Below are 27878 nucleotides of genomic sequence, written 5' to 3' on the forward strand. Positions count from 1 at the left end.
TCGAAATCTGTGAGTACATTAATGCCAGATTATAGATTTAAGAAGAGCATGAACAGACAGTTGTCCAAGGTAAGGACCAATAAATGAACAATAGTCATATGAAAATGTGTTTATCCTCATCTCTAACCAAAGAAATAAAAATTAAAACAATGTCACTGCCCATACTGCCTATAAAATTGCAAAATTGAAACATCAGTTTAAATATTAGTGACATTTATGTGACTGAGTCATTTTAGTTTCTTTTTTTAAAACCCCTAAATTTTAAATTTTCTACAATGAACATGTGTTACTTTTACAATAGAAAAATTAAAATAGATATGTATGCATATTTAATCTCTTCTCTCCAACCCAAGACATGACTAAGAAGTGTACACATTTTTAAGTTGATTCTATTGATTTTATTTCTTAATTCCTCTATATTTCAGTTGACCTAAATATTGTTTATTCCTCAAAAATAAGAATTAACCAAAGTAGAGATTTTTCCAAGCTCGTGACATCCTCTGGCAGTATTTTATGGCCAGGGTACAAGACCCCTCATGATAAGGCCTGTGTTTTATGAAAAGTGTTGTCTATAAGGTCAACAGCCTGTGCCAGTTTGACTCCATAATTAAACTTTGAGACATGTCTGAGATATTGAGGTAAAATGTTCTGGAACTGCTTAGGGTTCAGGGGAAACAGATTTACCATAATAAAATGAAAAAAAGAAACAGGTTATCAAGAAAGATGTATTTTGCTATAATGACTAAGTATAGATTCTATCTATTGGTTTCAAAATGTTAAAGTTAACCCCAGTAAAACAATTTTTGAGTTTTTGTGGTGACCTCTTAAAATGAATCCCTTAGAGAAGTATTAGAAGGTGAGAGTTATATAGAACTTTATTCATTAAGACCCAAATTAAACACTGGCCAAGCATCTCTTTTTATAAGCAGTTTACTTAAGCTATCTGATTAACCCTTATAATAATCCTCTGAAGTTGGTACACTGAATTGTTTATTTCACAAAAGAGAAGGAAATTGAGATGTACAAAGTCTAGCCAGACCAAAGTCCAGCAGAAGCTCATGGGAGAAGCAGGATTTGAGCCCAGACAAGCATGACTGTAAAGATTGAATTTGTGACTTGAAAATTATACTGTTTCCACAATATACATCAATAATCCTATCTTTGGGCTTCCCCCAGTGGTTCAGTAGTAAAGAATCCACCAGCAATGCAAGAGCCATAGGAGATGTGGGTTTGATCCCCGGGTCAAGAAAATCCCCTGGAGGAGGGCAAGGCAACCCACTCCAGTATTTTTGCCTGGAGAATCCCATGGACAGAGGAGTCTGGCTGGCTACAGTCCATAATGTCACAAAGAGTCGAACACCACTAAAGCGACTTAGCAGCAGCAATCCTAACTTTACTACCAACAACCGACCCCAACTCTACATCGGGCACTGCACAGACTAGCATAAAGTGCCCACCTTACCTTGCTTTTGTGTGGCAAAGCAGAAAGAGCTTGGATTCTATGTTCTAACATGGGTTGAATCTTTAGTCTGCTATCGTGTTCCTATTAGTTATTTCTTCACCTATGAAATGAGGGAAAATAAGACCTCAGAGAGCTGCTCTGAAAGTTGAGATATCATATGTGAAAGTGCTTAGAACAGTGCTTGGCAAGTAGTAGATGTTTAATAAATAGTATTTGTTTCCTTTCTTCCTTCCCTTGCCAAACAAAAGTCATTCTTCCTGACCAAGTCAGTTTGTATGAAAATGCTTTCTTGGCTCTCAGTTTATCACAGAATCCTTACAAAAATTTTTTTAATTTATTTATTTTTAATAGAAGGATGACTGGTTTACAATATTGTGTTGGTTTCTGCCATACATCAACATGAATCAGCCGTAGTATACAAATTTTACACATTAGATCAAAAGCACCTAAAACAAGGATCCCAAAGACTTTTAATCCTCCAGGTTTAGGCAGAGTATGCCGCGAGAAGCCAAAACAGAAGCTGATATAACTCGATGCTCTGAATTCTCTCTTTTCTGGATTCGGGCAGTCTTTTTATACTCTTGTTTCTATGACTCTTGCTTCTGTTTCAGCTCTCCTACATGACCCTGCCCCCCAGTTCCAAAATACATCTTACACAACAGAACTCTAGCTCAGACTGCTGATATATGATTTCTCAAAGATGCCTTATCATTTCCTGCTCCCACACTTTTGTTTTCCTGCCAGACTCTGTCTCTGAAATAACTGTCTACTCAAAATTTATCTTTTATCTTTAAGACCAAACTCAATTCATTCTCGTTCATACATCTGCTCTGATCACTCTTGATGGAAGAGACCTTGCTTTCTACTAAGCCATCATCTAATAGCACTGAGTGTTCCTCAGTTGGCAGGTTGCAGATACTTCTGTGTTTTAGTGCTGAAAATGGACTGAACAGAATAGTGGTTTTAAATGGCGTCTGATTAGAAGTCCCTTAAGCCACCTCTCCCAGCTCCTTACTCAACTATCTGTGTAACCAGCAAAGCCAAATTCTTACCAATACAGTAAAATCTAAGGCCAATAGGCAAACTATTATCAGAATTAGGAACTTCTGCAATTTAAAGGCCAAAAGAACTGGACTGAGAAACTTTAAAAACCACTTTCCCACTAGAAATAGATTAAAATTCTTGGCCTGAATGTAGAACCACCCTTTGTTCCTCCTCAACTACTTATCTCCTACTCAGAAACACAGGAGGTCTGTCAGTCACCACTGCCAGGCACCAAAAAGGAAAACCTGGTGGGAGCACCATCCCTCTTCTCAGGTAGGTGATTATTTTATGGGGTGGCCATTATGCTATCCCCTAATGCCTAATACAATGATTCAGAAGAGTTAAAAATAATAACAGGAACTACAAAAGTTTTTTTAGGAACATGCTCAAAAAAGGCAGGTAGTCAATATTAAATTTTGAAGTCGGATGTGGGGGTTGGGGCAGTGTGAATTGGATCAGTTCAGTTCAGTCTCTCAGTCATGTCCAACTCTTTGTGACCCCATGGACTACAGCACACCAGGCTTCCCTGTCAATCACCAACTCCCAGAGCTTGTTCAAACTCGTGTCTATTGAGTCAGTGATGCCATCCAACCACCTCATCCTCTGTTGTCTCCTTCTCCTTTCAGTTATAACATAAACATATACTAGGGATATGATGTAAAATATGATGACTATTAACACTGGTCTATGGTATATTTGAGGGCTTCCCTGGTGGCTCAGAGGTTAAAGCGTCTGCCTCCAATGTGGGAGACCTGGGTTCAATCCCTGGGTGGGGAAGATCCCCTGGAGAAGGAAAGGGTAACCCATTCCAGTATTCTTGCCCGGAGAATCCCATGGACAGAGAAGCCTGGTAGGCTACAGTCCACGGAGTCGCAAGGAGTCAGACACGACTGAGAGACTTCACTTCACTTTTCACTATGGTATATTTGAAAGCTTTTAAGAGAGTAGATCCAAGAGTTCCCATCACCAGGAAAAAACTTTTTTTGGTGTCTATTTGAGATAATGGATGTTAACTAAGCTTATTGTTAATCATTTTCTAATATATGTAAGTCAGATCATTATGCAATATGCCTTAAACTTATATTAATACAATGCTATGAGAAGGGGACGGCAGGGCATGAGATGATTGGATGGCATCACCGATTCAACGGATACAGGTTTGGGTGGACTCCAGGAGTTGGTGATGGACAGGGAGGCCTGGCATGCTGCGGTTCATGGGGTCGCAAAGAGTTGGACACGACTGAGTGACTGAACTGAGCTGAACTGATGTATCAATTGTGTCTCAATAAAACTGGGGGGAAAAGTCAGATGTGAGGCTAGACATAAAATTAATGAGAAATTATTTATTTAATGTTGATAAACTTAGAGTGAAACTATATTTATGAATCTCTTCAAACAACATGGGCTTCCCTGGTGGCTCAGAGGTTAAAGCGTCTGCCTCCAATGCGGGAGACCTGGGTTTAATCCCTGGGTTGGGAAGATCTCCCGGAGAAGGAAATGGTAACCCACTCCAGTATTCTTGCCTGGAGAATCCCATGGACAGAGAAGCCTGGTAGGCTACAGTCCATGGGGTCACAAAGAGTCAGAAACGACTGAACGACTTCACTTCAAACAACATAATAGCTGAAACATATAAAGTAAAAATTATTAGAAATATAATGAGAAATAACAAACACAATTCTGTGAAAGACTCACTATCTATTTCAGGCTATGAGAAATCCAGTAGGAAAAAAGTAAGAAAAAAATAGATTGAAATAGTATTTTTAATAATGTATCAGAATATAATATATAATGTGATAGATATGTATATATGTACATATATATGATATGTAGACATATTTATCAATAGATCCATGGATAGTAGCCAAACCAGCTGCCGGCAAAAGCATGTATGAAATATTTAGAAAATTTTATTATAGTTTTTGTCTCAAAGAAAACATCAAGAAATTCCAATAATTAGAAATCTAGTCCATCCTGATTTCTATGTACATTTCATGTACTAGATATTAATAAGGAAAATGAGTGGGCAAACAGCTAAATTACCCTCGAGTTAAAGCAAGAATTAAAGCTACAACTACAAACCATTTAGAAATTAATGAAAATGACAGCATTATATATCAAAATGTAGAATGACACCAAAGCTGCAACTGGAAGCAGATTCGTAAGAGGAAAGAACTGATATATTTTTTGTTTAATGAATGTTTTGTTGTGTGTTCTAATAATTTTCTATTTCTTAAAATTAAGCCCTAACCACTTCAGTGTTTGTTGATGTAGTACTTCATACATGTTAAACACAATTTAAAAGAATTAATATGTTAGACTGAGCCAGACTTGCCTGTGAGTGTCCAGGAGTCGCTGGCAGAGACGTGGGTCAACAGTGGCCTACTGCGGGGTCAGGGGCACTGAATACAGTGGTATGACTGAAGACTGAACTGAACCTGAACCGAACTATCTGCTTGTATTCTCTTTGCTTGGGTTTATTTGGGCTCGTATATGCCAGCTTTCCATTTTCCTGGGACAGTAACCACTTGGCACCAAATTTGATCACCTGACACACACCTCAGTCCCCTTTAAATTTAAAAATTCTTTAAATTGACCCTCAGTCAGTTCAGTTGCTCATTCGTGTCTGACTCTTTGTGATCCTGTGGACTGCAGCATGCAAGCCTTCCCTGTCCATCACCAGTCCCCAGAACTTGCTCAAACTCAAGTCCATCAAGTTGGTGATGCCATCCAACCATCTCATCCTCTGTCGTCCCCTTCTCCTCCTGCCCTCAATCTTTCCCAGTCTCAGGGTCTTTTCCAAAGATTCAGTTCTTCACATCAGGAGGCCAAAGTATTGGACCTTCAGCTTCAGCATCAGTCCTTGCAATGAATATTCAGGATTAATTTCCTTTAGGATTGACTGGTTTGATCTCCTTGCAGTGCAAGGGACTCTCAAGAGTCACCTTCAACAATACAGTTCAGAAGCATCACTTCTTCGGTGTTCAGCTTTCTTTATTGTCCACCTCTCACATCCATACATGACTACTGGAAAAACCATAGCTTGGACTAAATGGACCTTTGTCGGGAAAGTAATGTCTTTGCTTTTTAATATGCTGTCTAGGTTGGTCATAGCTTTTATTCCAAAGAGCAGACGTCCTTTAATTTCATGGCTGCAGTCACCATCTGCAGTGATTTTGGAGCCCAAGAAAATAAAGTCTGTCATTGTTTCCGTTGTTTCCCCATCTATTTGCCATGAAGTGATGGGACCAGATGCTATGATCTTCATTTTTTGAATGTTGAGCTTTAAGTCAGCTTTTTCAGTCTCTTTCACCTTCATCAAGAGGCTCTTTAGTTTCTCTTCACTTCCTGCCATAAGGGTGGTGTCATCTGCATATCTGAGGTTATTGACATTTCTCCCAGCAATCTTAATTCCAGCCTTCGCTTCATCCAGCCCAGCATTTCACATGATGTAGTCTACATATAAGTTAAATAAGCAGGGTGACAATATACAGCCTTGATAATATACCTCCTTTCCCAATTTGGAACCAGACCATTGTTCCGTGTTCTAACTGTTGCTGGTTCTAACTGTTGCTTGTTGACCTGCATACAGATTTCTCAGGAGGCAGGTAAGGTGGTCTAGTATTTGCATCTCCTTAAGAATTTTCCACAGTTGTTGTGATACACACAGTCAAAGGCTTTGGCATAGTCAATAAAGCAGAAATAGATGTTTTTCTGGAATTTTCTTGCTTTTTCTATGTTCCAACAGATATTGGCAATTTGATCTCTGGTCCCTCTGCCTTTTCGAAATCCATCACGTATTGCTAAAGCCTGGCTTGGAGAATTTTGAGCATTACTTTGCCAGTGTCTGAGACGAGTGCAACTGTGTAGTAGTTTGAACATTCTTTGGCATTGCCTTTCTTTAGGATTGGAAAGAAAACTGACATTTTCCAGTCCTGTGGCCACTGTTGAGTTTTCCAAATTTGCTGGCATATTGAGTGCAGCACTTCAATGTGCTATTTGACCCTCAACACATGCTATTTGATAGTTACTCCTTGATTCCATACAGCTGCTGTTATTAGTAAGAGGCACTCACACCTTCTGTTCAGGACACAGGGAGCCTTTATAGGTTGGAAGAACCACACCTTGCCTCCCAACAAGAGGGAAATCACGGAGAGAGGTTCAATTGTAATTTAGCATAAGGGTCTGTGGTCTTCTTGTTGTAAGTTTATCACAGGATTAAATACATACATATGTAAGTACATACATATATGCATAGATACATATAGGACAAAACATATACATATGTATACAGAATGAAAAAGTTATCTTTTAAGAATTTACCAGAAACTATAAAAAAATACATTTTGAACTTTTAAATTCTATTTTAATGGCAATCATTTGAACTAAAATAAAGAGATTGTTTTTCTCCTCTGAGCTTCCTGTGTTTAATAAAATCATAAAGTATAGTATATTGATGTCAAAAATATTAGCTAGGGTGGGTACAGAATTTTTATACTGGACTCTCAGATACACAGATAAAGTAGGTTTGTGTCACATCTTAGTCCTCAATTCAAATGCTATGTTTACTTTTCCTAAATTTTTCACTTAATTTGTTAGCCATCTTATTCATTTATTAGCCATCTTATTATTTCCATAGCAGCTATATCCCTTAATAAACTATAGTTCATTTTCTCAGTTCAGAGTGGTTTCTCCAACAACAAAACTGTCCATTTGCTGTAGAGAAACTACAGTAATTGCTATCATCAATTATGGTACCCTAAAAGAAGGTCCTTATTTCTATCATAGTTCTCGTTGAATTATGTGTATATACAGGAAGACAAACTGATCTGCTGAAAACAATCCATACAGTGTTTAAACCTAATAACATTTTCCTCCAATGTAGGCGAGGGTCCAACGTATCTCTTACATTGGACATGAGTAGCTTGGGCAATGTTGAACCCTTTGTGGCCATACCAACCCCACGGGAGAAGGTAGCCATGGAGTACCTGCAATCAGCCAGCCGAATTCTCACAAGGTCGCAGCTGAGGGACGTCGTGGCAAGTTCACACTTACTCCAAAGTGAATTCATGGTAAGCCTGCTGTTGGTTATTCACTCTTCAGGAGGCATTTTGATATTCTAGCCACTAGAGGCACATTCTAAATGACACTGTCAGCTCATAGTAAAATGGTTACAGTTCTAAAGGTTACCAGTGCAAAGATTTCAGGTCCACCCTGCATCTCATCAACTACTGGTGCGTGTTCAAACTAGGACGTGATACCTAAATTAAGGCAGAGGGTATAGAAGCTGGCCAGGCAAAGAAGTGGCACGAAGGAGCTGACCATTCCAGGATGACAGAGCAGGCTTGCTTGTCACTATTTGGGGAATTAAATTGTTCAGTTTGACAGGAGCATTAAAATTAAGGTGGGAAGTAACAAAAATTGAGCCTCAGACATAAAACAAATCTAAGACTTAATATGTTACTAAAGGTTTGGATTTATCTTGTGTTTAAAAAAGATTACTATCCCGTTAGGGAGTTTGGGATCGAGAGATACACACTGCTGTATTTTAAATGGAGAGCCAACAAGGACCTGCTGTATAGCACAGGGAACTCTGCTCCATGTTATGTGACAGCCTGGATGAGAGGGAGCTTAGGGGAAAATGGGTACATGTATATGTATGGCTGAGTCCCTTTGCTGTCCACCTGAAACTATCCCGACATTGTTAATAGGCTATACTCCAATATAAAATAAAAAGTTTTAAAAAATTACTATTGGCAGTAGAGTCTGCATTAGAAAGAGGTATTTTGGAGACTCTAGAGATTATCCTGTGAAGCTGTGATTAGTCAAAACTAAAGAAGTAGCAGTGAAAATTGCAAGGGTCTATAGGAGTCTATATTGGAGTCTATCGGAGAAGGAAATGGCAACCCACTCCAGTATTTTTGCCTGGAGAATCCCATGGACGGAGGAGCTTTGTGGGCTACAGTCCATGGGTCGCAAAGAGTCAGACACGACTGAGCGACTTCACTATAGGAGTTTACAAGAAGTGGCCTTAATGAGGTAAGTCTGCCAAGAAAAAGGGAAGGTAGGAACGACACTCCCATTTTTAGACTTAGCAACAGGGTACATATAGTTTCTTTTAATGAAATAAGAAACACAAAAGGAAGACTAAATGTAGGCTAAAAATAATGGTGAGTTTCATATAGCTAAAGATGATGATGACCCATCATTGTTGCTAGTGATAATACATAAAACACATTTTATCCAGAGAGCATGGAGACACATTAGACCTTCTTAAGTTGTCCAACTGTTTCCCAAGGGGAATATCCATTTTGTAGAACCACTTGCATCTTAAAGCAGATGTACATTTTAAGCCATATCCGTTGGGTATAATAAATTGAACACTGAGGTGTTAGTCAGGTGTTTGCAACCACCCTTTCCTGAGCCAGCCATAGGTTTGATCTATTACTTTCATCACCTGTTAAGTATCCAAAGTAAAGTACTAAGCATGCAGTTTTAAAATTAGACTTTGTAGTATGTATTCTCTTTATGTATGAAGAAAATGAAACCTGGGGGATTAAACAAGCCAATCAATGGTCATGTAAGTGGCCAAAGGTTTGTTTCTCGAACTGCAGATAGCTCTTTGTTCAATAAGACAAGCCTTTAACATGGACTACTTCCCTGAAAGGGAAGATGAGGTCAGCAAGGAATAGAGAGAGAATGCTGGAAGATGATAAATTGTGTGTGTCAGAAAACAAGAAAGAATGGGAAGAATAGAGCTAATCACAGCTTTGCCAAAACAGACTAACCTGTTTGAAATTACTAAGCATGAACAAGTGGTTTCTATTGAACAGTCAACAATTTTGCTTACTTTGGTAACTTGAAACTGTGAACTTATTTAGTTGGCGCAAAGAACAAGAATAAATTATAAATATCTAAAATAATGCAAGTTTCAGAAATGATGTTTTTAAAGGAAGCTACTCCTCTCTATGGACCGAGTCTTAAATTCATAGTATAGTCAGGCTTTTCTTGAATTTTCAGATCGCCTGAAAACAAGGACAGTTTAAATACATTTGTAGATAAGTTCTTTCATTTCAATGAATCCTAGGCTGTCAAGTTTTATTTTCTTTTGAGAAAGTGTAGGTAACAAAAATATTGTTTTATGTGATCCAGGGATAAAAGGTATTTTAATTCACATTTATCTAAGCAATCCTTTGCAGAATTTTAAGTTAGAGAACATACCATTTTGTATAATCAGCTCCTTAAATATTTGTTTAGAACCTTTTGAAAACTTTGGCTTACTGTTTCCTTTGTTCCAGTCAGCATCAGATGCTCACCTTTTAGGTCTAATATATAGAGTGACTCCTGCTCTAATTGTTCCCTCCTCTATCATTTGGCATATATTCTGACTTAATAAATATATTTGTATTCTTGTTAATTGCTAGAAGACAGTGTCTAAATGCCCTTCACTACAAATATTGCACTTACAAACAGAAATGGGACAGTAAAATTAAAAACCATTTCTTAATACAAAAATGCTTCATATCATTATTACTTAGATCAACAAAAATTCCCTTTATATTTACCATTTGAGGGGAAGTTTTTCATAATCCTAAAAGAGTCACAATTAATGTTAAGACAGAATCTATCATAATAAAAAAATTTAGTATTAAATCTACAGATTGGAAGAAATCTAAATACACTGTTGAAAAAAATTTCAGCCACCTGTTTATAAATTCCCAGCAATTATGTCAGAACAGGATTCTTAAAACCTAACCAAACTTTTCTATGTCTCTTTAAAAACTACATATCAAATAATACTATCTAACACACAAAGCCATTTCTTAGAGTCAGCTTGTCAGGGTGCAGCTGATGTGTTTAGGAAAGGAAGGGTGTTGGCAAATCAGAGGTGTTAGTCTGTTTTTTTATAAATGACTTTGAAGTCCAATAGAGCTCTGGATCAGATGGCCCCCCGTGAAGATTTTCTTTGTGGCAGCATTAGATACAGTATTTGATATCACTTATTTTTTCAGGAAATACCAATGAACTTTGTGGATCCCAAAGAAATTGACATTCCACGTCATGGAACCAAAAATCGCTATAAGACCATTTTGCCAAGTAAGTTTCTTGAATTAAATAGTTTATGTTGTACCCCTCCCTCAACATTTCCCATCCTCACAACTTCCATATACACACCAAATTTGGAATTGCAAACACAGCTCAAGACTAATAATCATTAAAGTGGAATTCCCTGGAGGTGGAGTGGTTAGGAGTCAGTGCTTTCACTGCTAAGGCCAGGTTTAATCCCTGGTCGGGGAACTAAGATCCTGCGAGTGGTGCAGCCAAAAAAAGAAAAAAACTAATAATCATTAGAATGGGCTAAGGTTAATAATTTTATCTTGTATTACTCTTATTACATTTCTCACAATTCCAGTAGACACATGGTTCTAAACTTTACATTATGGTCAATTAATTTTCACAAAGGGTGTCAAATAATTCAGGGGAAAAGAATAGTCTTTTCAATAAATGATGCTGAGACAACTGGATAGCCACCTGCAAAAAATAAAATGCCTCACACAACATACAAAAATTAATTCAAAATAAGATCAAAATGGATATTCTAAATGTAAGAACCAAAACTATAAAACTTTTCACATAAAACAGATGTAAATCCTCATGACCTTGAATTTGTCAATTGTTTCTTAGATACGACACCAAAAATATAAGCAACAAAAGGAAAAAATAAATTGAACTTGATCAAAATTAAAGTTTTGTGCTTCTAAGGGTACCATCAAAAAACTAAAAAGATGACACTGACATAAAATGGCAGGAAAATTTATAAATTATACACTTAATAAAGGATTTGTATCTATAATAAATAAAGAACTATTAGAACTCAATTATAAAAAGACTAATAACTCAATTTTAAAATGAGCAAAGGACTTGAATAGACATTTTTCCATAAAAGATATACAAATAGCCAACAAACATATGACAAGATGCTCGACACCATTAGGCATCAGGGAAATCAAAACCGCAGTGAGATACCACTTCATATCCACATGATTATAATTTTAAAAAAGACAGTAGAAAGAGTTGGCAAGGATGTAGAGAAATTGGAAACGTCATACTTTGATGGTAGGTACAGCTACTGAAGAACAGTCTGCTAATTCCTCAAAAGGTAAAACCTAAAGTTACTGTATGATTCAGATATTTTACTCCTAGGTATATGTGTAAGAAAAATAAAAACATGTGTCCACACAAAAGCTGTACACAAATGTTTGTAACAGTATTAGTCATAATAGCTCGAAGGGTAGAAACAACCAAAATATTCATCACCTAATGAATAGATAAATAAAATGTTGTATATTCACATAATATAGTATTATTCAGCAATAAAAAGCAATGAGGTACTGATGCATGCTACGACTTGGATGAGCCCTGAACACATATACTAAGTGAGAGAAGCCATCACAGCCTCATATTGCATGAGGCCATTCATATGCAGTGTCCAGTTAGGCAAATCTGTAGAGATAGAAACTATAGTTGCTGTCAAGTGTTGGGAGGCATGAGAAAAGGAAAGAAAAGGGTATTGAGTTTGTTTGGGAGGTAATGAAAATGTTGCCTTTGCTAGAAATATTTATCTCGCATCCTTACAGAAAAGTCTATAGGGCTGCCTACAGAGCCAAACTGTTGGGGCTCATATCCAGCTGCAGCACTTACTCTATGGCCTTGGGTAAATTCCTTAACTTCATCTGTGAGATAAAAGTAGTAATATCCACCTCACAGGGCTGTTGTAAAGCCCAGTGCTTTGCACATGATTAAGTGCTCAGCGTTACTCTCATAACTCAGAAAGGTATTATTGTTCCTTTCTTACAGAGGATTTGTAGATATTAAAGAAGCAAGATTCAAACCCAAACACATCTGCCCACATGCCTTTCATCACTGATGGCTGTACAACTTTGTGAATTAAACAAAAATAAACTCTGTGATGGTACACCTCACACAAGTGAATTGTATGGTATATGAATTATGTCTCAAAAAAATGCTTTTACAGAAAGACTTCATTATGCATAGCAATCACCTTAGTCCTTGTTAAAAATGTGGCATCCTGTGCTCCACCCTGGGGATTCTGTTTAAATGGGTTCTGTTGGGCCCAGAAATCTATACTTCTACCAAACAGGTGATTCTGATGTAGGTGATACCAGGACCACACTTTGAGAAACACTGCTTAGACTATTTTAAAATTAAATTTAACTCTGTGAAATTTCGGAGAAGGCAATGGCAACCCACTCCAGTACTCTTGCCTGGAAAATCCCATGGACGGAGGAGCGGTAGGCTGCAGCCCATTGGGTTGCTAAGTCAGACACTGCTGAGCGACTTCACTTGCACTTTTCACTTTCCTGCATTGGAGAAGGAAATGGCAACCCACTCCAGTGTTCTTGCCTGGAGAATCCCAGGGATGGGGGAGCCTGGTGGGCTGCCATCTATGGGGTTGCACAGAGTCGGACACGACTGAAGTGACCTAGCAACAACAACCGTGAAATTTTTCGATGTCAAGCAGTGAGCTAAATGCCAGGAACCAGGAAAGAATAAGGAAAATCATATAATATCAAAGAGGTCATGGACCAGAGAAGATACATGTAAATGAGTAATTATGTCCAATGTAAGAGTCCATGGAGTTGCAAAGGACATGACTTAGCAACTAAACAACAACAACAGCCAGAATAGAAATGTTGCCCAAGTGCTGTAGGAGGATGGAGTAATTAATTCTGCCTAGAAAGACAAAAATACTTTGGAGAGGAAGCAATATTGTCAATACCTAAACAAACAGATGGAGTTGGGATCTTGACAAAACCCATAGACATCTCAGGGCAATAACTCTGGAAAGATGGAGCCCCAAAGGTTTGTTTCAAAGTATTAACATGGAAATAGTAGAGTCTTCATAATTCAGTTAATTATTTCCTTCATAAACCTCCAAATTCTCCATATTTATGCTAATAGAGCAAGAATTACCATTAATAGTGTTCATGGAATTCCCCTTCTGTTAGAGTTGGAAACACATTGTAATAGTTACTTCACAGTAACATATTTTTAACTGGTCTTTATAGTTAAACCTGTTTACCTAAGATACAGTTATTGTTGAAAGATATTTTGTTAACTATAATTGGCTGAAGGGAATGAAAGTGCTGTGTGTTACATCTAGTATCTCTTTCTCAGGCTTTTTCATCTCAAATTTACCAAACATAAGTAAGTAGGGCATAAACATGCATTGCAATTATTATACTTAACCACCTAATCTCAGAAGGACTTGGAAATTATTAGGACTGTTTTAAAGTTCAGGCTTCTCTGTTTCCTGCCCAGATGCTATCAGACAACTGCTTCATAGTCCTGTGTCAGCTTTTCCATTCCCAGAACTGGGTGGGTCACTTGAACCAGGGCACCTGTGCTGACAAATGATGTTGCAAATGACGGATTTTCTGTTGAAAATGTCTGTAGCCTGAATACCCCACCCAACCCCCTGTCGTGCAAGATATAATCTAGTAAATATAGCATGGACAAGTCACATCATTGGTTGGAAAATCATCAGAAAAGATGGGAATGAATATGAAAATCTGCTATTTATGGTTTATTTTAGACTGTATGATGGGATAAGTTTGAAACATTGCATAAAATAATTTTTAAATGAATAAGCTTTTAAATATTATAATTGTTTTTATTTTTTAACCTACAATAAACTCTTAAGTTTAAAAGCTTCCAGCTTGTGCATATTAGTGAGACTGCATAATTTGGAGGATGCTTTGCAGCAGAAATATGGATGGCCAAGAACTAATTAAAATGTAGCTTTTTTTTGTTCTATGTACAATGTCAGCCTGGCTCTGAATATTCTTAAGTGGCAGATTAAAGTGCTTATGTCAAATTTATATCAAATTATTTTATAATATAAACAAATATTAGTGATGAGAATATCTTTATGTCTTAATTGCAAGAGCAATGGGAAAAAAACTGATATCAGTGTGAAATTTTTTGTACAACAAAGAATTTTTATGTATATTTTGTCCATGCAGTTTATTTATACAACTATAGAACAATATAAATCAAATTTTAAAGTCCTAGTTACTCTGGTCTTCACTTTTTATTTAAAAATGTAAAGTCTAGTAATGTTTCCTACTTACATTATGTTTTCTCTTTTATTTTATTATGTGCCTAAAACAGAGTAGATATGCAAATCAGTGAACCACTCATTAAGGCAACAAGTTGTATGACTCAAGCAGAATGTTGGAGTTAGACTTGATTTCCTATCCTGGCGAAAATATTTACAATTTATGGCAGGCTACTTCATTTTTCTGTGCCAGCCTTTCTTTGCCCTTAAAAATAGTAATAGTCATACTACCCTATAAGGCTGTTGAAAGAATTACATAATCATATGTGGAAAATGGCTTGGAAAGTTCCAACAAATAGTAAACCCTCAGCAAATGTTCGTTTCTCCTTTCTTTATCTTCCTAGTGAATTCATCATTAATCCCAGAAACAATTCCAGACAATAAGAACACTGACTATGGGAACATTTACAGTTTCAGAAACAGAGTACTAAAGAGCCCTGTTTTCACATAATAACCATCACTGCATTGGCAAAATCACCACTGTCCACAAAAGCTCTCTACAATGAGGGAAATGTTCCCTATCTCCCATGGGTGCTGAGTGCTCAGTCACTTCAGTCTTCTGACTCTTTTGTGGCCCCGTGGACTGTAGCCTGCCAGGCTCCTCTGTCCATGGGATTCTCCAGGCAAGAATACTGGAGTGGGTTGCCATTTCCTTCTCCAGGGGATCTTCCTGACCCAGGGATGGAATCTGTGTCTCTTAGGTCTCCTGCATTGGCAGGTGGGTTCCTTAACTCTAGCGCCACCTGGCAAGCCTGTGTCTCCCATGAGATAGTCATTAGCTGCATGTGGCAATAAGCATTTGAAGTAAAGTGAGTGCACCCAAGGAACTGACTTTTGTTAAAAAAGAAAGCAGCTTATTTTTATTTTTTAATATTTATTTAATTTGACTATGCTGCATCTTGGGTTGCAACCTGTGAGCGCTTTAGTTGCAGTATGTGGGATCTAGTCCCCTGATCAAGGATAGAACCTGGGTGGCCTGCATTGGGAGCGTGGAGTCTTAGCCACTGGAGCACCAGGAAGTCCCAAGGAACTGACTTTTAAATTTTGCTTTGTTTTAATTAACTTGAATTTACCTACACTTGGCTAGTGGCTACCATATTGGACAAAGCAGGCCTAGATTCTTCTCTCTCTTCCACAACAACCTTGAAGATGATTCCCAATCACCTTGAAGGTGTGACCAGTCCCTGCCCTTCCGTCCGTTTCCCACGTCTCCTGAATTCATCTCTGAGAACTGTCCTATTCCTCTCATCTCTGCCTTTGTCCATGACTAGCAGTGATACACTTTTCCCTTATCTAATAGCTTCCTCTCTGACTTCAAACCTTAAACACATTTCTTCCTGAAGAGGAAATCTTCAGACCAGTATGTTGTTCAGTTGCTGTCATGTCCAACTCTTTGCAGCCTCAAGAACTGCAGCACGCCAGGCTCCTCTGTCATCTGTCTCCTCGAGTTCTCTCAAATTCATGTGCACTGAGTCAGCCCAGTATAACCTTTGACAAAATCTGATGTGATTCTAATCAAAATATCAGGATCCATGTATCATTTTGTCTATTAAATAGAAGACTTAAGATCACCAGAGGTAAAGAGATGGAGAAGAGGGCAGACTTTCATGTGCTCTGTACACCAGACCTATGTGTGTGTAATACTTTGTAGAGAGGAAAAAAGAAACAAGAAGGAAAGAAGAAAGAAGAAGAGAGGGAAGGAGGGAGGAAGGAAAAGGGTGTAAGGAAGAAGGGAAGGGAGAAAAGAATGAAAGGAAGAAAGCAAAGGAAATAAAAAGAGAAGAGCAGGAGAGAGGAGCAAATGTGATCAGTGTCCAATGTAACATTGAATTCATGCACTGCATGAATAAAATTATAACAGTAAAGATGAAAGCAATAATACATGATGACAGTAATGACAAAATTTTGCTTTTTAATACTTAGCTTTTTATTAGACTACACTAGCTTTAAAAAGGCTTCAGTTCATTTTCATTTTCTCCTATTCATCATATATTATATTCTTGGTTTTTTTTAAGTATTTCAAGATCTCTAAATATTTGGAAATACTGTAAATTATCAGTTTTCAACATAAATTTAGTTTAGCTTGACAAGAAACCTGCTTCTAAGCAATTTTGGGGTTGAGTTCCCAGTAAATAATATACATCATAGGCATTATAAAAACTGAAGGAAGTGGGCCTCTTTTCAAGTGTGAGTGGTTTAGGCCATTCCTGGAAACTTTTAATAATCAGTGGATACTGAAAAGAAATTGAAGTTTCTCGTCCCCTTTGCTATGAAAAGAGAAAAATCTAGAAGAAAAGCATTATTTTAACTCTTTATAATTGAAGTTAATTCAATATTAAACCCACTCTAAGCCACATATCAAGTAAAAATCACAAAAGATATAAAAGTTAATTAAAGACAGTCTTTGTTCTCAAGGGGCTCATTACAATCCATTGAGGGCAAGAAAGAATTGAAGCACTTAAAATACAAGATGTTAAATACTAAAATAAAGTTCAAGCAGCCTGAGCAAAGAAGAGAATGCCTAATTCTGCCAGGAAGACAAGGGAGGGCTTCAGGAAGAAAGTATCTCTTGAACTGAGCCCTGAAGAATGAGGACAACTTACCCATGCAGAGACGGCAAGGAAACAATATGTGCAAAAGCACAGAATCTGCAAGAATGTGGAGTAGTTGGGAGATTGCCCTCGACCCTTGTGACTAGAGTACGTACACACAGAAAACTGATGATAGATACATGCGTGCTCAGTCATGTCTCTTTGTAACCCTATGGACTGTACCCTGCCAGGCTCCTCTGTCCATGGGATTCTCCAGGCAAGAATACTGGAGTGGGTTGCCCTTCCCTTCTCCAGGGGATCTTCCTGACCCAGGGGTGGAACCTAGGTCTCCTGCATTGCAGGCAGATTCTTTACCATCTGAGCCACCAGGGAAGCCCCACTGACATTCTAAGAAACTTAAAAGAGTAAATCTGGCTAACCTATTCTTTCTTGTTTTCTTCATTAGATCCCCTCAGTAGAGTATGTTTAAGACCAAAAAATGTAACTGATTCTTTGAGCACTTACATCAATGCTAATTATATTAGGGTAAGTAAATAAACCTAAATTTCTTTCTGATAAGCATGTTGATTTACTGTCTGGAATTGTTGGGGGTTTTTTTTCACCCCTCAGAATAGATTAATTTTGTTTTAACTTGGTTACCAGCAAGTTTTGTTTTGCTCACTTGGTCATAATCCATGTCGGTAGGTCTTCCTTTCCTGTGTGTCTGTGGCCACAGTGCTCCCTCTGAGGTGCTCTGGGGAGGACTGCACTTGACAACCCTCAGTACCATGTGCTATGCTCGACTTGTTGAGAGAATAACCACTAGAACGGTGGTGCTTGAATCAATGAAGCCGTGAAAGTATGTAGCTTTTGGACCTGCAGAATTGTTTTGTTTTGAAGATATTTCACCTAAACTTTCAGTGCAAGGCATGGACTTCAGAGCCAACATTTTTTCTTTTTTTCTCAAACTAGGGCTACAGTGGCAAAGAGAAAGCATTCATCGCCACACAGGGCCCCATGATCAACACCGTGAATGATTTCTGGCAGATGGTTTGGCAGGAGGACAGTCCCGTGATTGTTATGATCACAAAACTCAAGGAGAAAAATGAGGTATGACCTTTTCCCAAGTGCAGAACATTGTATTTTTTTCTGTTACTCTAGAACAGAGATTGTTTAAGGACAATTACCATATACTTCCTAACAAATTTAAGATGTTAAGACACTTAAAGGCTAGGTCAGTTTATGCTCCCCCAAAATGGTAATTGGTGTCCTATGAATGATAGCTTTCTTTCAGTGAAATCAATGTGCTTGGCATACACCATTCACATTTGTATCCATGTATCTATGTAAGGAAATGAGGGGCCCTGAATCATCACTCTGATTTATAACAGGGAAATAAAAAATTGTTCATTTACATCATGAGCAATTTTTGAGCACCTACTAAGTGACAGATACTATTCTATTTGCTTATTTATTTATGGCTGTGCTGGGTCTTCATTGCTGTGCAGGCTTTTCTCTGGTTGTGGAGAGCAGGGGCTACTCTATAGTTGCGGTTTGCGGGCTTCTCAGCATGGACAGAGGAGCCTGGTGGGCTACAATCTGTGGGATCGCAGAGTCAGACAGGACTGAGCGACTAACGCACACACACACACACATGCACACACTGTGGGGGTGTCTCTTGTGGTGGAGCAGGGGCTCTAGGGTGCTCGGGCTTCAGTAGTTGCAACTTGAGGGCTCAAGAGCGCAGACTCAACAGTTGTGGTAGACGGGCTTGGTTGCTTCACAGCATGTGGGATCTCCCTGGACCAGGGACTGAATCCACATCTCCTACATCGGCAGGTGAGTTCTTTACCACTTAGCCACCAGGAAAGCCCCAGATACTATTTTAGTTGCTGGCAGTTTATTAGTAAACAAACACAAAGATTCCTGCCCTTGGTAGATTTTAACTTTCTAGTGAGGGGGAGACAGACAAAAAGCAAGAAGCAGAATTTCATAAGAGTATAGCATATTAGGAGGGATAGATGCTGTAGGAAAAAACAATAGAGTGGGATAAGGGGACTGGGTGTCTGAGATGCAGGGAGCAGTAGGAGAAGAGCAAGCTGCAGTATTATACAGGGGGATACACCTCACTGAGAAAGTGAAATTTGGAGAAAGGTTTGAAGTTAACCAAACCAAACAACTTTCTCAATATTTTCATAAAACAAAATCCAAGAAAGAGACAAAATTAGACCCTACATGCGTACTAGTAAACTTTTCTAAGGATCTAGCTTATAGAATATGCTTTCTGTATTTTGCATCATAAAAATAAAACTGTGTAATTCCCAAAGAGTGCTATCCTAGGCACTGCCTACATTTCATGACATCTTATTGAGATAATTTACAGTCTGATTTTAGCCAGCATTTGTCTTTGTTTTCTGATCAAAATGACTATGCCTGCATCTCACCCTGACAATAAGAATTTAAGAAAATGGAAATTTCCCTTTTACTCCTTTGGTGAGTTGCAACCACCAACCATAGTATAACCATGCTGCTAATGCAGAAAACTCAGGTACACAAACAGCAACTTAAAGTTCTTTTAAAGTTTTGTTGTTTTCTTCCATTTTTGCTACAATAGACAAAGAATTTTTTTCTGAAATTTATCCTGGGAAAAAAAGTATATTTTTGGCCAGTAGATGAAGTTGTATACTACATTAGCTATATGCTTACTAAATAAATGCATTTCTATGAATCTTATATGAAAGCCTAAAGTAGCATAATAAAATAATCCTTAATATTCTTAGCTATTTCACCCAATATCAACTTGTCAGCATAATAAGCCACTGACAAGTCCTGCACAGTTGTTTAATATCTGTGACAATTTACCTTCATGGCAGGAAAAAAAATTCTTCAAGTTTTAAAGGTATATTCTCTGTGTATTTATACACATGCATATATACATAGAACTTATGTTAATATGGCAAGCTAAATAATCTGAAAAACCAGTCATACTGAGTGAAATACGATATGGCATGCATAGCAGAGCTTGGGGGAGAAAGTAAATTCTAGTAGTAAAAAACTGAATAAAATTCATAAAACCAGAGAATTATAGGTTATTTGTGTTTTCATGACAATATAAGAACTGGAGACAAAGCCTTGGGCTTGCAGGAGCTAGGACTTAGAACTGAGACCTTCCACGAAGTGAGCACCTGCAAGGGCTATACCTTCAGTGAAAGGGTGAACCACAGAAATAAACCTGCCTACCAAAATAGGATTATAACAGGAATTAATCTATCAAAGTCTGGCCTTCTCATGGGATCAATAGTAAGGTACTCTTGAGTATTCAGAATTCAAAAACCAGGAAGCACCAAGTGGTAAGTAATTAATACAAAATAGTATTTTTTAATGTATATAAATCATTTATAAACTAGTTTATATTCATTTAATTAAAAAATTAAAAGTAATACTGCATTGGTAAGGCACTTTACAAAAACAAAGTCTTCTGCTATCTGCACAGCAAACACTACACAGAATTTCAAAGGAAAAAGCCCAGCAAATATAAACCCAGAAGTCAAACTTCTGAGAAACACATGTAAATAACCAACATAAGTAAAAAGCAGAAACAACGAATAGTAGAAATAGACCTATAAGAAATTGAAACAATAGAAACTGTAAATATAGGCTTTTTTATAATTAAACATACAAAATATAAAATTAAAAACTTGACAAAAGAACAATTTACTATCAAAAAAGACTAGGAAGATTTAAAAACAAACCAAAGAGGCCTAGAAATAAATATTATACACATTAAAATGAAAAAACTTCATAAGTTGATTGGCAAGCTGGACACAGTTGAATAAATAATTACTGGATTAAAAAGCAGAGCTAAGGAAATTACCTAGAAGATCAAAATGACCAAAAATGTGAAATAGAATTTCAGAGGACAATATTTAGATGTCTAATATATGTCTAATGGATATTTTAGAAGAAAAGGGAGAATATAAAAAAAGAAGTAATATTTGAGGAAATACTGGCTAGGTATTTTCCAAAATTGGTGAAAGACTTGATCTCTCACAGTAAATCCTAGACTGGATAAATAAAATAAATCCACAGCTAGACACATCTGTGGAACTGAAAAACACTGCAGAGATTGTTTTAACAACCAGAATGACTAACAATTGGCTTCTCAGTAGTAACAACAGAAGCCAAAACTCGGTAGAATAATACCCACAAAGGAATGAGAGGAAATCACAGACACCTTAGAACTCACACAAGATTTAGCAATGCTTCCTGGATCTGAATAGACTGAACTACACCTGCCCACTTTGGTTGGAATTACCATTTTCTGAATAGATTGTCACGATGTATTTTCTCTAAGAACATTCATACCTTTATTAATTCTATTTCTTTTATTAAAAGTAAAATCATACAAAATTGGCATAGAAAAAGCACTGTGATTTATGCAATTACATAAACATAAGGATGTAAATGTTTTGAAACAAGTTTTTTTTCCACTGAAAACATTATTTGTTGCATATTTATTAAGGATAAATACTTGGCAAAGCATATATCCCACAAGGATCATAGGTTTAGTAACTGTGTAAGATAAATTATAATTTTTGTTGTCCTGAGCATTTCATTCCTCAAATGTTATGATATATTTGTTTCCTTAGACAAAAAGACAGAGATACGCCAATGGTGCTGTAACTTGTTCTTGAGTCAGGTTTCATCAGGACAGGACAGAAGAAGCCAAGATTGTTGGTTAGTGAGTAAGGATTCCCTAGAAGTTAAGTAGGATGTGACATATTTTAAAGGCCAACAGAGATAATATGAATAATTGGTGAATATGCCAAAGCCCTAACAGACAGTATTCTTCCCTTCTGTCCCCAAGACCAGAGTTTGTCATTATAAGAGAACTGCTGTATGAGATAAATATGTATTTCAAAGTGACAATGAGTTGGTTAACTGACTATGCTCAGACATCTCTGTTCTGAATGTGAATGTGCAAATAGAGCCCGTCTTGTTCTTTCCTTTTCAAGTGCATTAAACCTGAAGCTAACCTGTGGGCTTCCCAGGTGGCACCGTTGCTGAAGAACCCACCTGCCGATGCAGAAGATAGACAGGGTTGGATTTCCTGGGTCAGGAGGAGTCCCTGGGTCGAGAAGATCCCCTGGAGAAGGAAATGGCAACCCACTCCAGTATTCTTGCCTGGAGAATCCCATGGACAGAGCAGCCTGGTGGGCTACAGTCCATAGGGTCACAAAGAGTCAGACACAACTGAAGCAACTTAGCATGCAAACCTGTTGGTACCATTCTCAGAATTCTTGTTCTCTATAGGAGAGTCAAGTAGATCTGTTGAAAGCCAGAATTTTTGAAAAAATAATGTCCACATAAAGGATGACTGAGGTTTTTATTTTTCACTTTGGCTGCATAATTCAGAAATGGAAAAGGTATTATTTTTTCTTACCATTTTTAGCCTCTTGCCTTTTTAAGTGTCTGAGATATATATTCTGGAAATATCAAAGTAAATATTGATACATTATGTTACACTTCTGTGTGCAATTTGCTACATGTATTTTCCCATGGCCAGTCATAATTCGAAATATTGCAATAAAGATTTTGACTTCTGTTATTATTGATTACTCATTAAATTAAAATGAAAATTCCTTTCCATCCAGATTCTCTAAAGATGTACAAAGAATACTATGGAAGAAACTTTAATGTTTTACAAATCAAAATGATACTGAAAAGTCTGGCTCAAAAGAAATAGGCAGTAGACTTCACACTGCCAGGAAGATGCTGTTTACCAAAAATGTGCCAACTTTCAATTGTGTTAAGCGTCATTGTTTGAAATAGACAAAAATCATTTCCTCCAAAAATATGTGAGGGTGGAGTTATCTTTAGAAATTCCCAGGCTTTGTATTTTCATGAACCTTTCTACTTTCTAATAAATAAATAAAAGAATAATTGCCAGCTGTTATTAAATCATCACAATATTCTCATAGTTACTTTATTAAATAAGAATAGGCAAAAAATTTTAAAATAAAGCTGACAAATTAGTTCTCATCTATGGTGTGAAAGGAGAAGCCACTTTTATTGTTGGTAAGTTTGATTTCTTCATTTACGTAAATCTCATGAAGGAATTCCTCTTGAAAGAAATAAAACATTGAAAACACAGTGTTCAAACTTTTAACATGAACTATTGCTTAACTAGAGAAGACACAGCAGCTAAAACCTGAAAAGCTAGAGTAGGATGAGTCTAAACAGGACAAGAAGCATTTCTATATTTCCAAAGTCCTCAGACTAGCTCAGACTTTCTGCTAAGAAAGAAGTGGCTATGAATGTCGGTCATATTATGTGTACAGTGGAAACTATTTTCCACAGACTGCCATTTGTTGAATGTATATAGTACGCACAGTTCATATGTTAATTCAGTTCATTTTCACTCTATCTCTACAAAGCAAGATTTACTATACCTATGTTATGGATGAGAAATGAAGGTCAGAGGTTAAATCATTTGCCTATAGTCTCAAAGTTAGTAAGTGATGGAGTCCCAATTTTAGTCCAGGTTTATTTGATTCCAAAGCTCACATACTCATTATGCCCCAACATAATAAATGGGCTAAAGAAGGATGTAAAGTAAAGTAAAGTGGTAGTTGCTCAGTCGTGTCTGACTCATTGTGATCCCATGACTGTAGCTCACCAGGCTCTTCTGTCCATGGGATTCTCCAGGCAGGAATACTGGAGTGGGTTGCCATGCCCTTCTCCAGAGGATCTTCCCAAGCCAGGGATCAAATCCAGGTCTCCTACATTGCGGGCAGATACTTTACCATCTGAGCCACGTGGGAAGCTCATAAATAAAGATGCAAGACATTAAAAGACAAAGTACCCGTTGTTGGCTTCAAGAAGGAATAAGACACCGAACTATCGTTCACGAAGTGAGAGCATTACTTGGTGATCTGGCCTAATGAAATACTTCTCTCGAGTACTTAATACTGCCATATTCTATCTTAAAATTTACATCTTTCATCTGAGTTCACCTATGTGACTTAAATACTTAAAAAACGCATTTTGCCCATTGACCTATTCAGCACTTTGCAAGCGGTTTAACCTCAAAAAGCAAAATAAAGAAATTGTATTTTAAGTATTCCCCAATTTCATTTTCTTCCTTTCTCTAGCTGATAAAATTATGGATAAGATTTATTTTAATTACATTTCTTTGTCCAAATAGCTCTTATGTGCCTTACAGTTTTTCAGCAGGGACCTGCAGAGGAAGTAGGTGCACGAGGAACATAAACCTGGCGAAGCAACAACACAGAGGCAGACACGACACCACAGAGCATGCTGAGCACTTTGATGTGGCCTGAGCATAGTAGGGAGCGAAGGGAGATGGGCCTGGAATGGTACATTTTGCTGAAGACTATAGAGAATGAAAGAGGGTTCTGTAGTCTTTGTATATTCTGCTTTTAACATTATGAGTGTTCTCCGTATCATTAATAACTCATCAAAAACATGATTTTTAAATGACTGCTAGAATTTCACTGTATGGTTGCTAAAATGTATGTAATCATTTCCTTATTAATAGATAAAGTCATTTCCAATCTTTTTATCCACATCTTTCATTATTAATTTATAATTTTAGATGTGAAATGACCTAAGTGATAAGAACTTTTGAAAAAATATATTCCCAATGTTAGAAATACATCTAACAGTGTCATCATCTTTGAGCTTCCCTGTAGCTCAGGTGGTAAAGAATAGGCCTGCAATGAGGAGACCCAGGTTTGATCCCTGGATTGGGAAGATCCCTTGGAGAAGGGAATGGCAAACCCACTGCAGTGTTCTTGCCTGGAGAATCCCATGGACAGAGGAGCCTGGCGGGCTAAGTTCCATAGGGTCGCAAGGAGTCGGACAGGACTAAAGTGACTAAGCACTCCAATATTTTTGCTTGGAGAATTCCATGGACAGACACTACACTATTACCATTACCTTTAGCATCTAGAATTCTCCAGCTAACCTTGATGACTTTCAGTACTTAGTTCTTCTTTATAAAACATCCAGTGGTGTGTGTGTATTCATTCAACAGATATTTATCCACTATCAACCATCAAGCACCAGTGTAGGCACTTGGATTATATCTTTATTGACAAAATAGTCAAAGATCCCTCCTTTCATGGAGCTACAATCTAAAAGAGTAGACACGGTAAACAAGAAACAAAAATTTTAAATATTAGATATAGGTACAGTGTTAGGTCTTATGAGGAGTGGAGAAAACATATGGTAGAGTAAGAGAGATGGAAGACAGTTTACACCAAGATCAGGAGAGCATTTTAAAATTTATATATGGCAGCCTATAAGAATCTTATGAATTTATGCAAGTAATGACTTAAGTCAAATCACAGCTACTATAGATGACTTTATTTAATTAAATACATCCAAAACAAGTGCTTCTTTACAATATAAATATTAATCAAGTATATCCCATGTTTACCTTCAGTTTCATTATGAAATCTGATGGGTATTCAGGTGGAAATGATTGATTTGTAAGTAAATTATAGTTAAAAATAAAGTAGATCTTTTTAAGCTGTACATTTAAAGAGAAAATAAATTTTCCTGATAAAACACTAGTAATTAAATTTAATTATACTATGTTATATTCTAAATCCATAAAATAAAAATACATCTTCTCAACTATTTAAAATTAGCTAAAAAAATTAGAGTTAGATAATCTAGAAAGTTCATCAAATATACCTAGAAAGTGTAGAAACTGGGCTGTTTGATCTTCCAAGTAACTAATGTTTATTGAACACTAACAGTGTGCTTAGAAATTAATCTTTACAATAAGCTTATTTGTAAAACTCAGTGAAAGAACACACTGAGGTCCAGGGCAGTTAAGCAACCTGCCCAGGCTAAAAAGCCAGCGATCTGACTCCCAACTCCTCCTTCTCACCTCTCTACATACCCTCCTCAAGTCTTCTTCCTAGTTAAGGTGGGAAGGGAGAAAGTTCTAATCCAAGCAGTGATTGTGGCCAGAGAGCAGTACCTGGGATTGCTTACAGTCCTGGTTTAAAATCTCTAACCTTTCTAAGAAGGAAAGAGGGGACGGATAAAGCATTTTGACTTAAAAAGTGTAAGGTCTGTTCATTCAAAGTAGTGGACAATTTGAAAGTGTGGATTGAAACTGTGATGGGGGAGTCATGCTCAAGTTAGAGGTCAGTCTGTGAAGTGTGGGGTGGACAAGAGGATTCACTCTGTACCAAGCATGAAAATAAATGAGCAAAGTCCCATAGTCAGAGTGTCTGTCAACAAGGTCAGGGAGGGTCATGTTGAAGGACAGTGGAGACCCATTGACCGGTATTCAGCTGTTCTGGACGATCAGAATTAGATATTTGGTTTCTAGAGAAGCAGCCTGACCCAGCACTGCCCAGCACTGCCCAGCAGCCTCAGCTTATTTCCTGAATGACCGGGGGCTGGACAGTTATGCTGCACAAGCAATTAAGAGTGGCCAGGAATTCTGAGGCTGACAGTCCCTAAGAAATATTACTCACCTGTTCTTTCAAACATGCTTACATTCGAGGTATAATTCGGCACCCTAATTTGTAATTCAGCTGTTCTCCATTCAATTGCTGTAACTTGGTTTATTTCTAACTATAGTTAGAAGCCCTCTTATTTGACACATATAATCCAAAAACGTCAGAGTGGAGACTCAAACACAGCAAAAAGCTCTTTTATTTTGTCTTAAAACAGGTACAGTTGTTCCTATTCAGATTTGTTCATTATTTTATTATGGGACAGTCTTTTATTATTTTTAATATTGGTTCCAGGTCATGTAGTTTGTGTAATTCCTGCCCTTTATATATCATTAAAATGTCCCATTTCAGTTTCTTTAAAATGAGAGAACATAGAAAAGTTTATAAAACCATATGAATGCAGAATTCTGTCTGTATTTCCAAACTTTGCCCTTTTCTAAGTCTCACCTGTACCTGATTTGCATGCAGTTTTCTTTACTGATCCACTTCCCCCACCCCCCATGAAAACCTAATTAACTCACACAATTATTTCATGGAAAAGTTCTTTTTTTCTTCTTACCCTCATGTTTCATGAATTTATGTAAAGTTTCATTAAATGAATGCAGCTGTCCTTAAGAGGTTTGGATACAAATACCACTTAGAAACATACAGCTCAGCAGACAGTGACAGAAGTACTGGACTTAGTAAGAGAGTGGATGGAGGGCATTCAGTGTTCCATTGAGTATCAGTGTATTTCACAGAGGGAAGGGAGAGTATTGGTTAATGGTAATGAAAAGAGTTGGTTATTGGAGCAGAAATCCAAACACCAAAGCTTGGATTTATAAAGTGATATTTGCTCAAAGGGGCTTGGCTCCAAGAGAATGTTCTCAGAGACCCCTACCAAAACACCTGAGCTTCAGTATTCTCAGCTGTAAAATTATTTAAAAAATTATAACAATAACAATATCTACTCTCTTTTCTACTTAACACAAATGATCATGGAAGGGATTCAATGATATATTTTGGTAAAGATGCTTTTAATATTAAATTCCTGCATCTATGTTAGTAATATTAGGTGGAATACTAAGAATTAGAGTAACTAAAACCATAATAATTTTAGACAATCTGATCCATTCTCTTTTACGCAAATATAACCCAACTGCAACTAAGTATCTCTTTGTTTATTTAGAGCCATTTCTTTTGTGATGATACATCTT

General features: G+C 37.2%; 1 protein-coding gene across 5 annotated transcripts in view; it reads left to right on the forward strand.

The window, feature by feature from the left end:
* The window catches only part of PTPRR (protein tyrosine phosphatase receptor type R), a 274630-nt gene that overhangs the window by 215287 nt on the left and 31465 nt on the right, over positions 1–27878 (forward strand). For all 5 annotated transcript variants that reach the window (XM_070789282.1, XM_019960806.2, XM_070789283.1 and 2 more), the window contains 4 exons: positions 7392–7578; positions 10519–10603; positions 17646–17725; positions 18152–18289. In XM_070789282.1, the coding sequence (XP_070645383.1) occupies positions 7392–7578; positions 10519–10603; positions 17646–17725; positions 18152–18289 (490 nt within the window). The remainder of the gene's footprint in view (positions 1–7391; positions 7579–10518; positions 10604–17645; positions 17726–18151; positions 18290–27878) is intronic.

This window comes from Bos indicus, chromosome 5 (assembly GCF_029378745.1).
Source record: "Bos indicus isolate NIAB-ARS_2022 breed Sahiwal x Tharparkar chromosome 5, NIAB-ARS_B.indTharparkar_mat_pri_1.0, whole genome shotgun sequence".
Lineage (NCBI taxonomy): Eukaryota > Metazoa > Chordata > Mammalia > Artiodactyla > Bovidae > Bos > Bos indicus.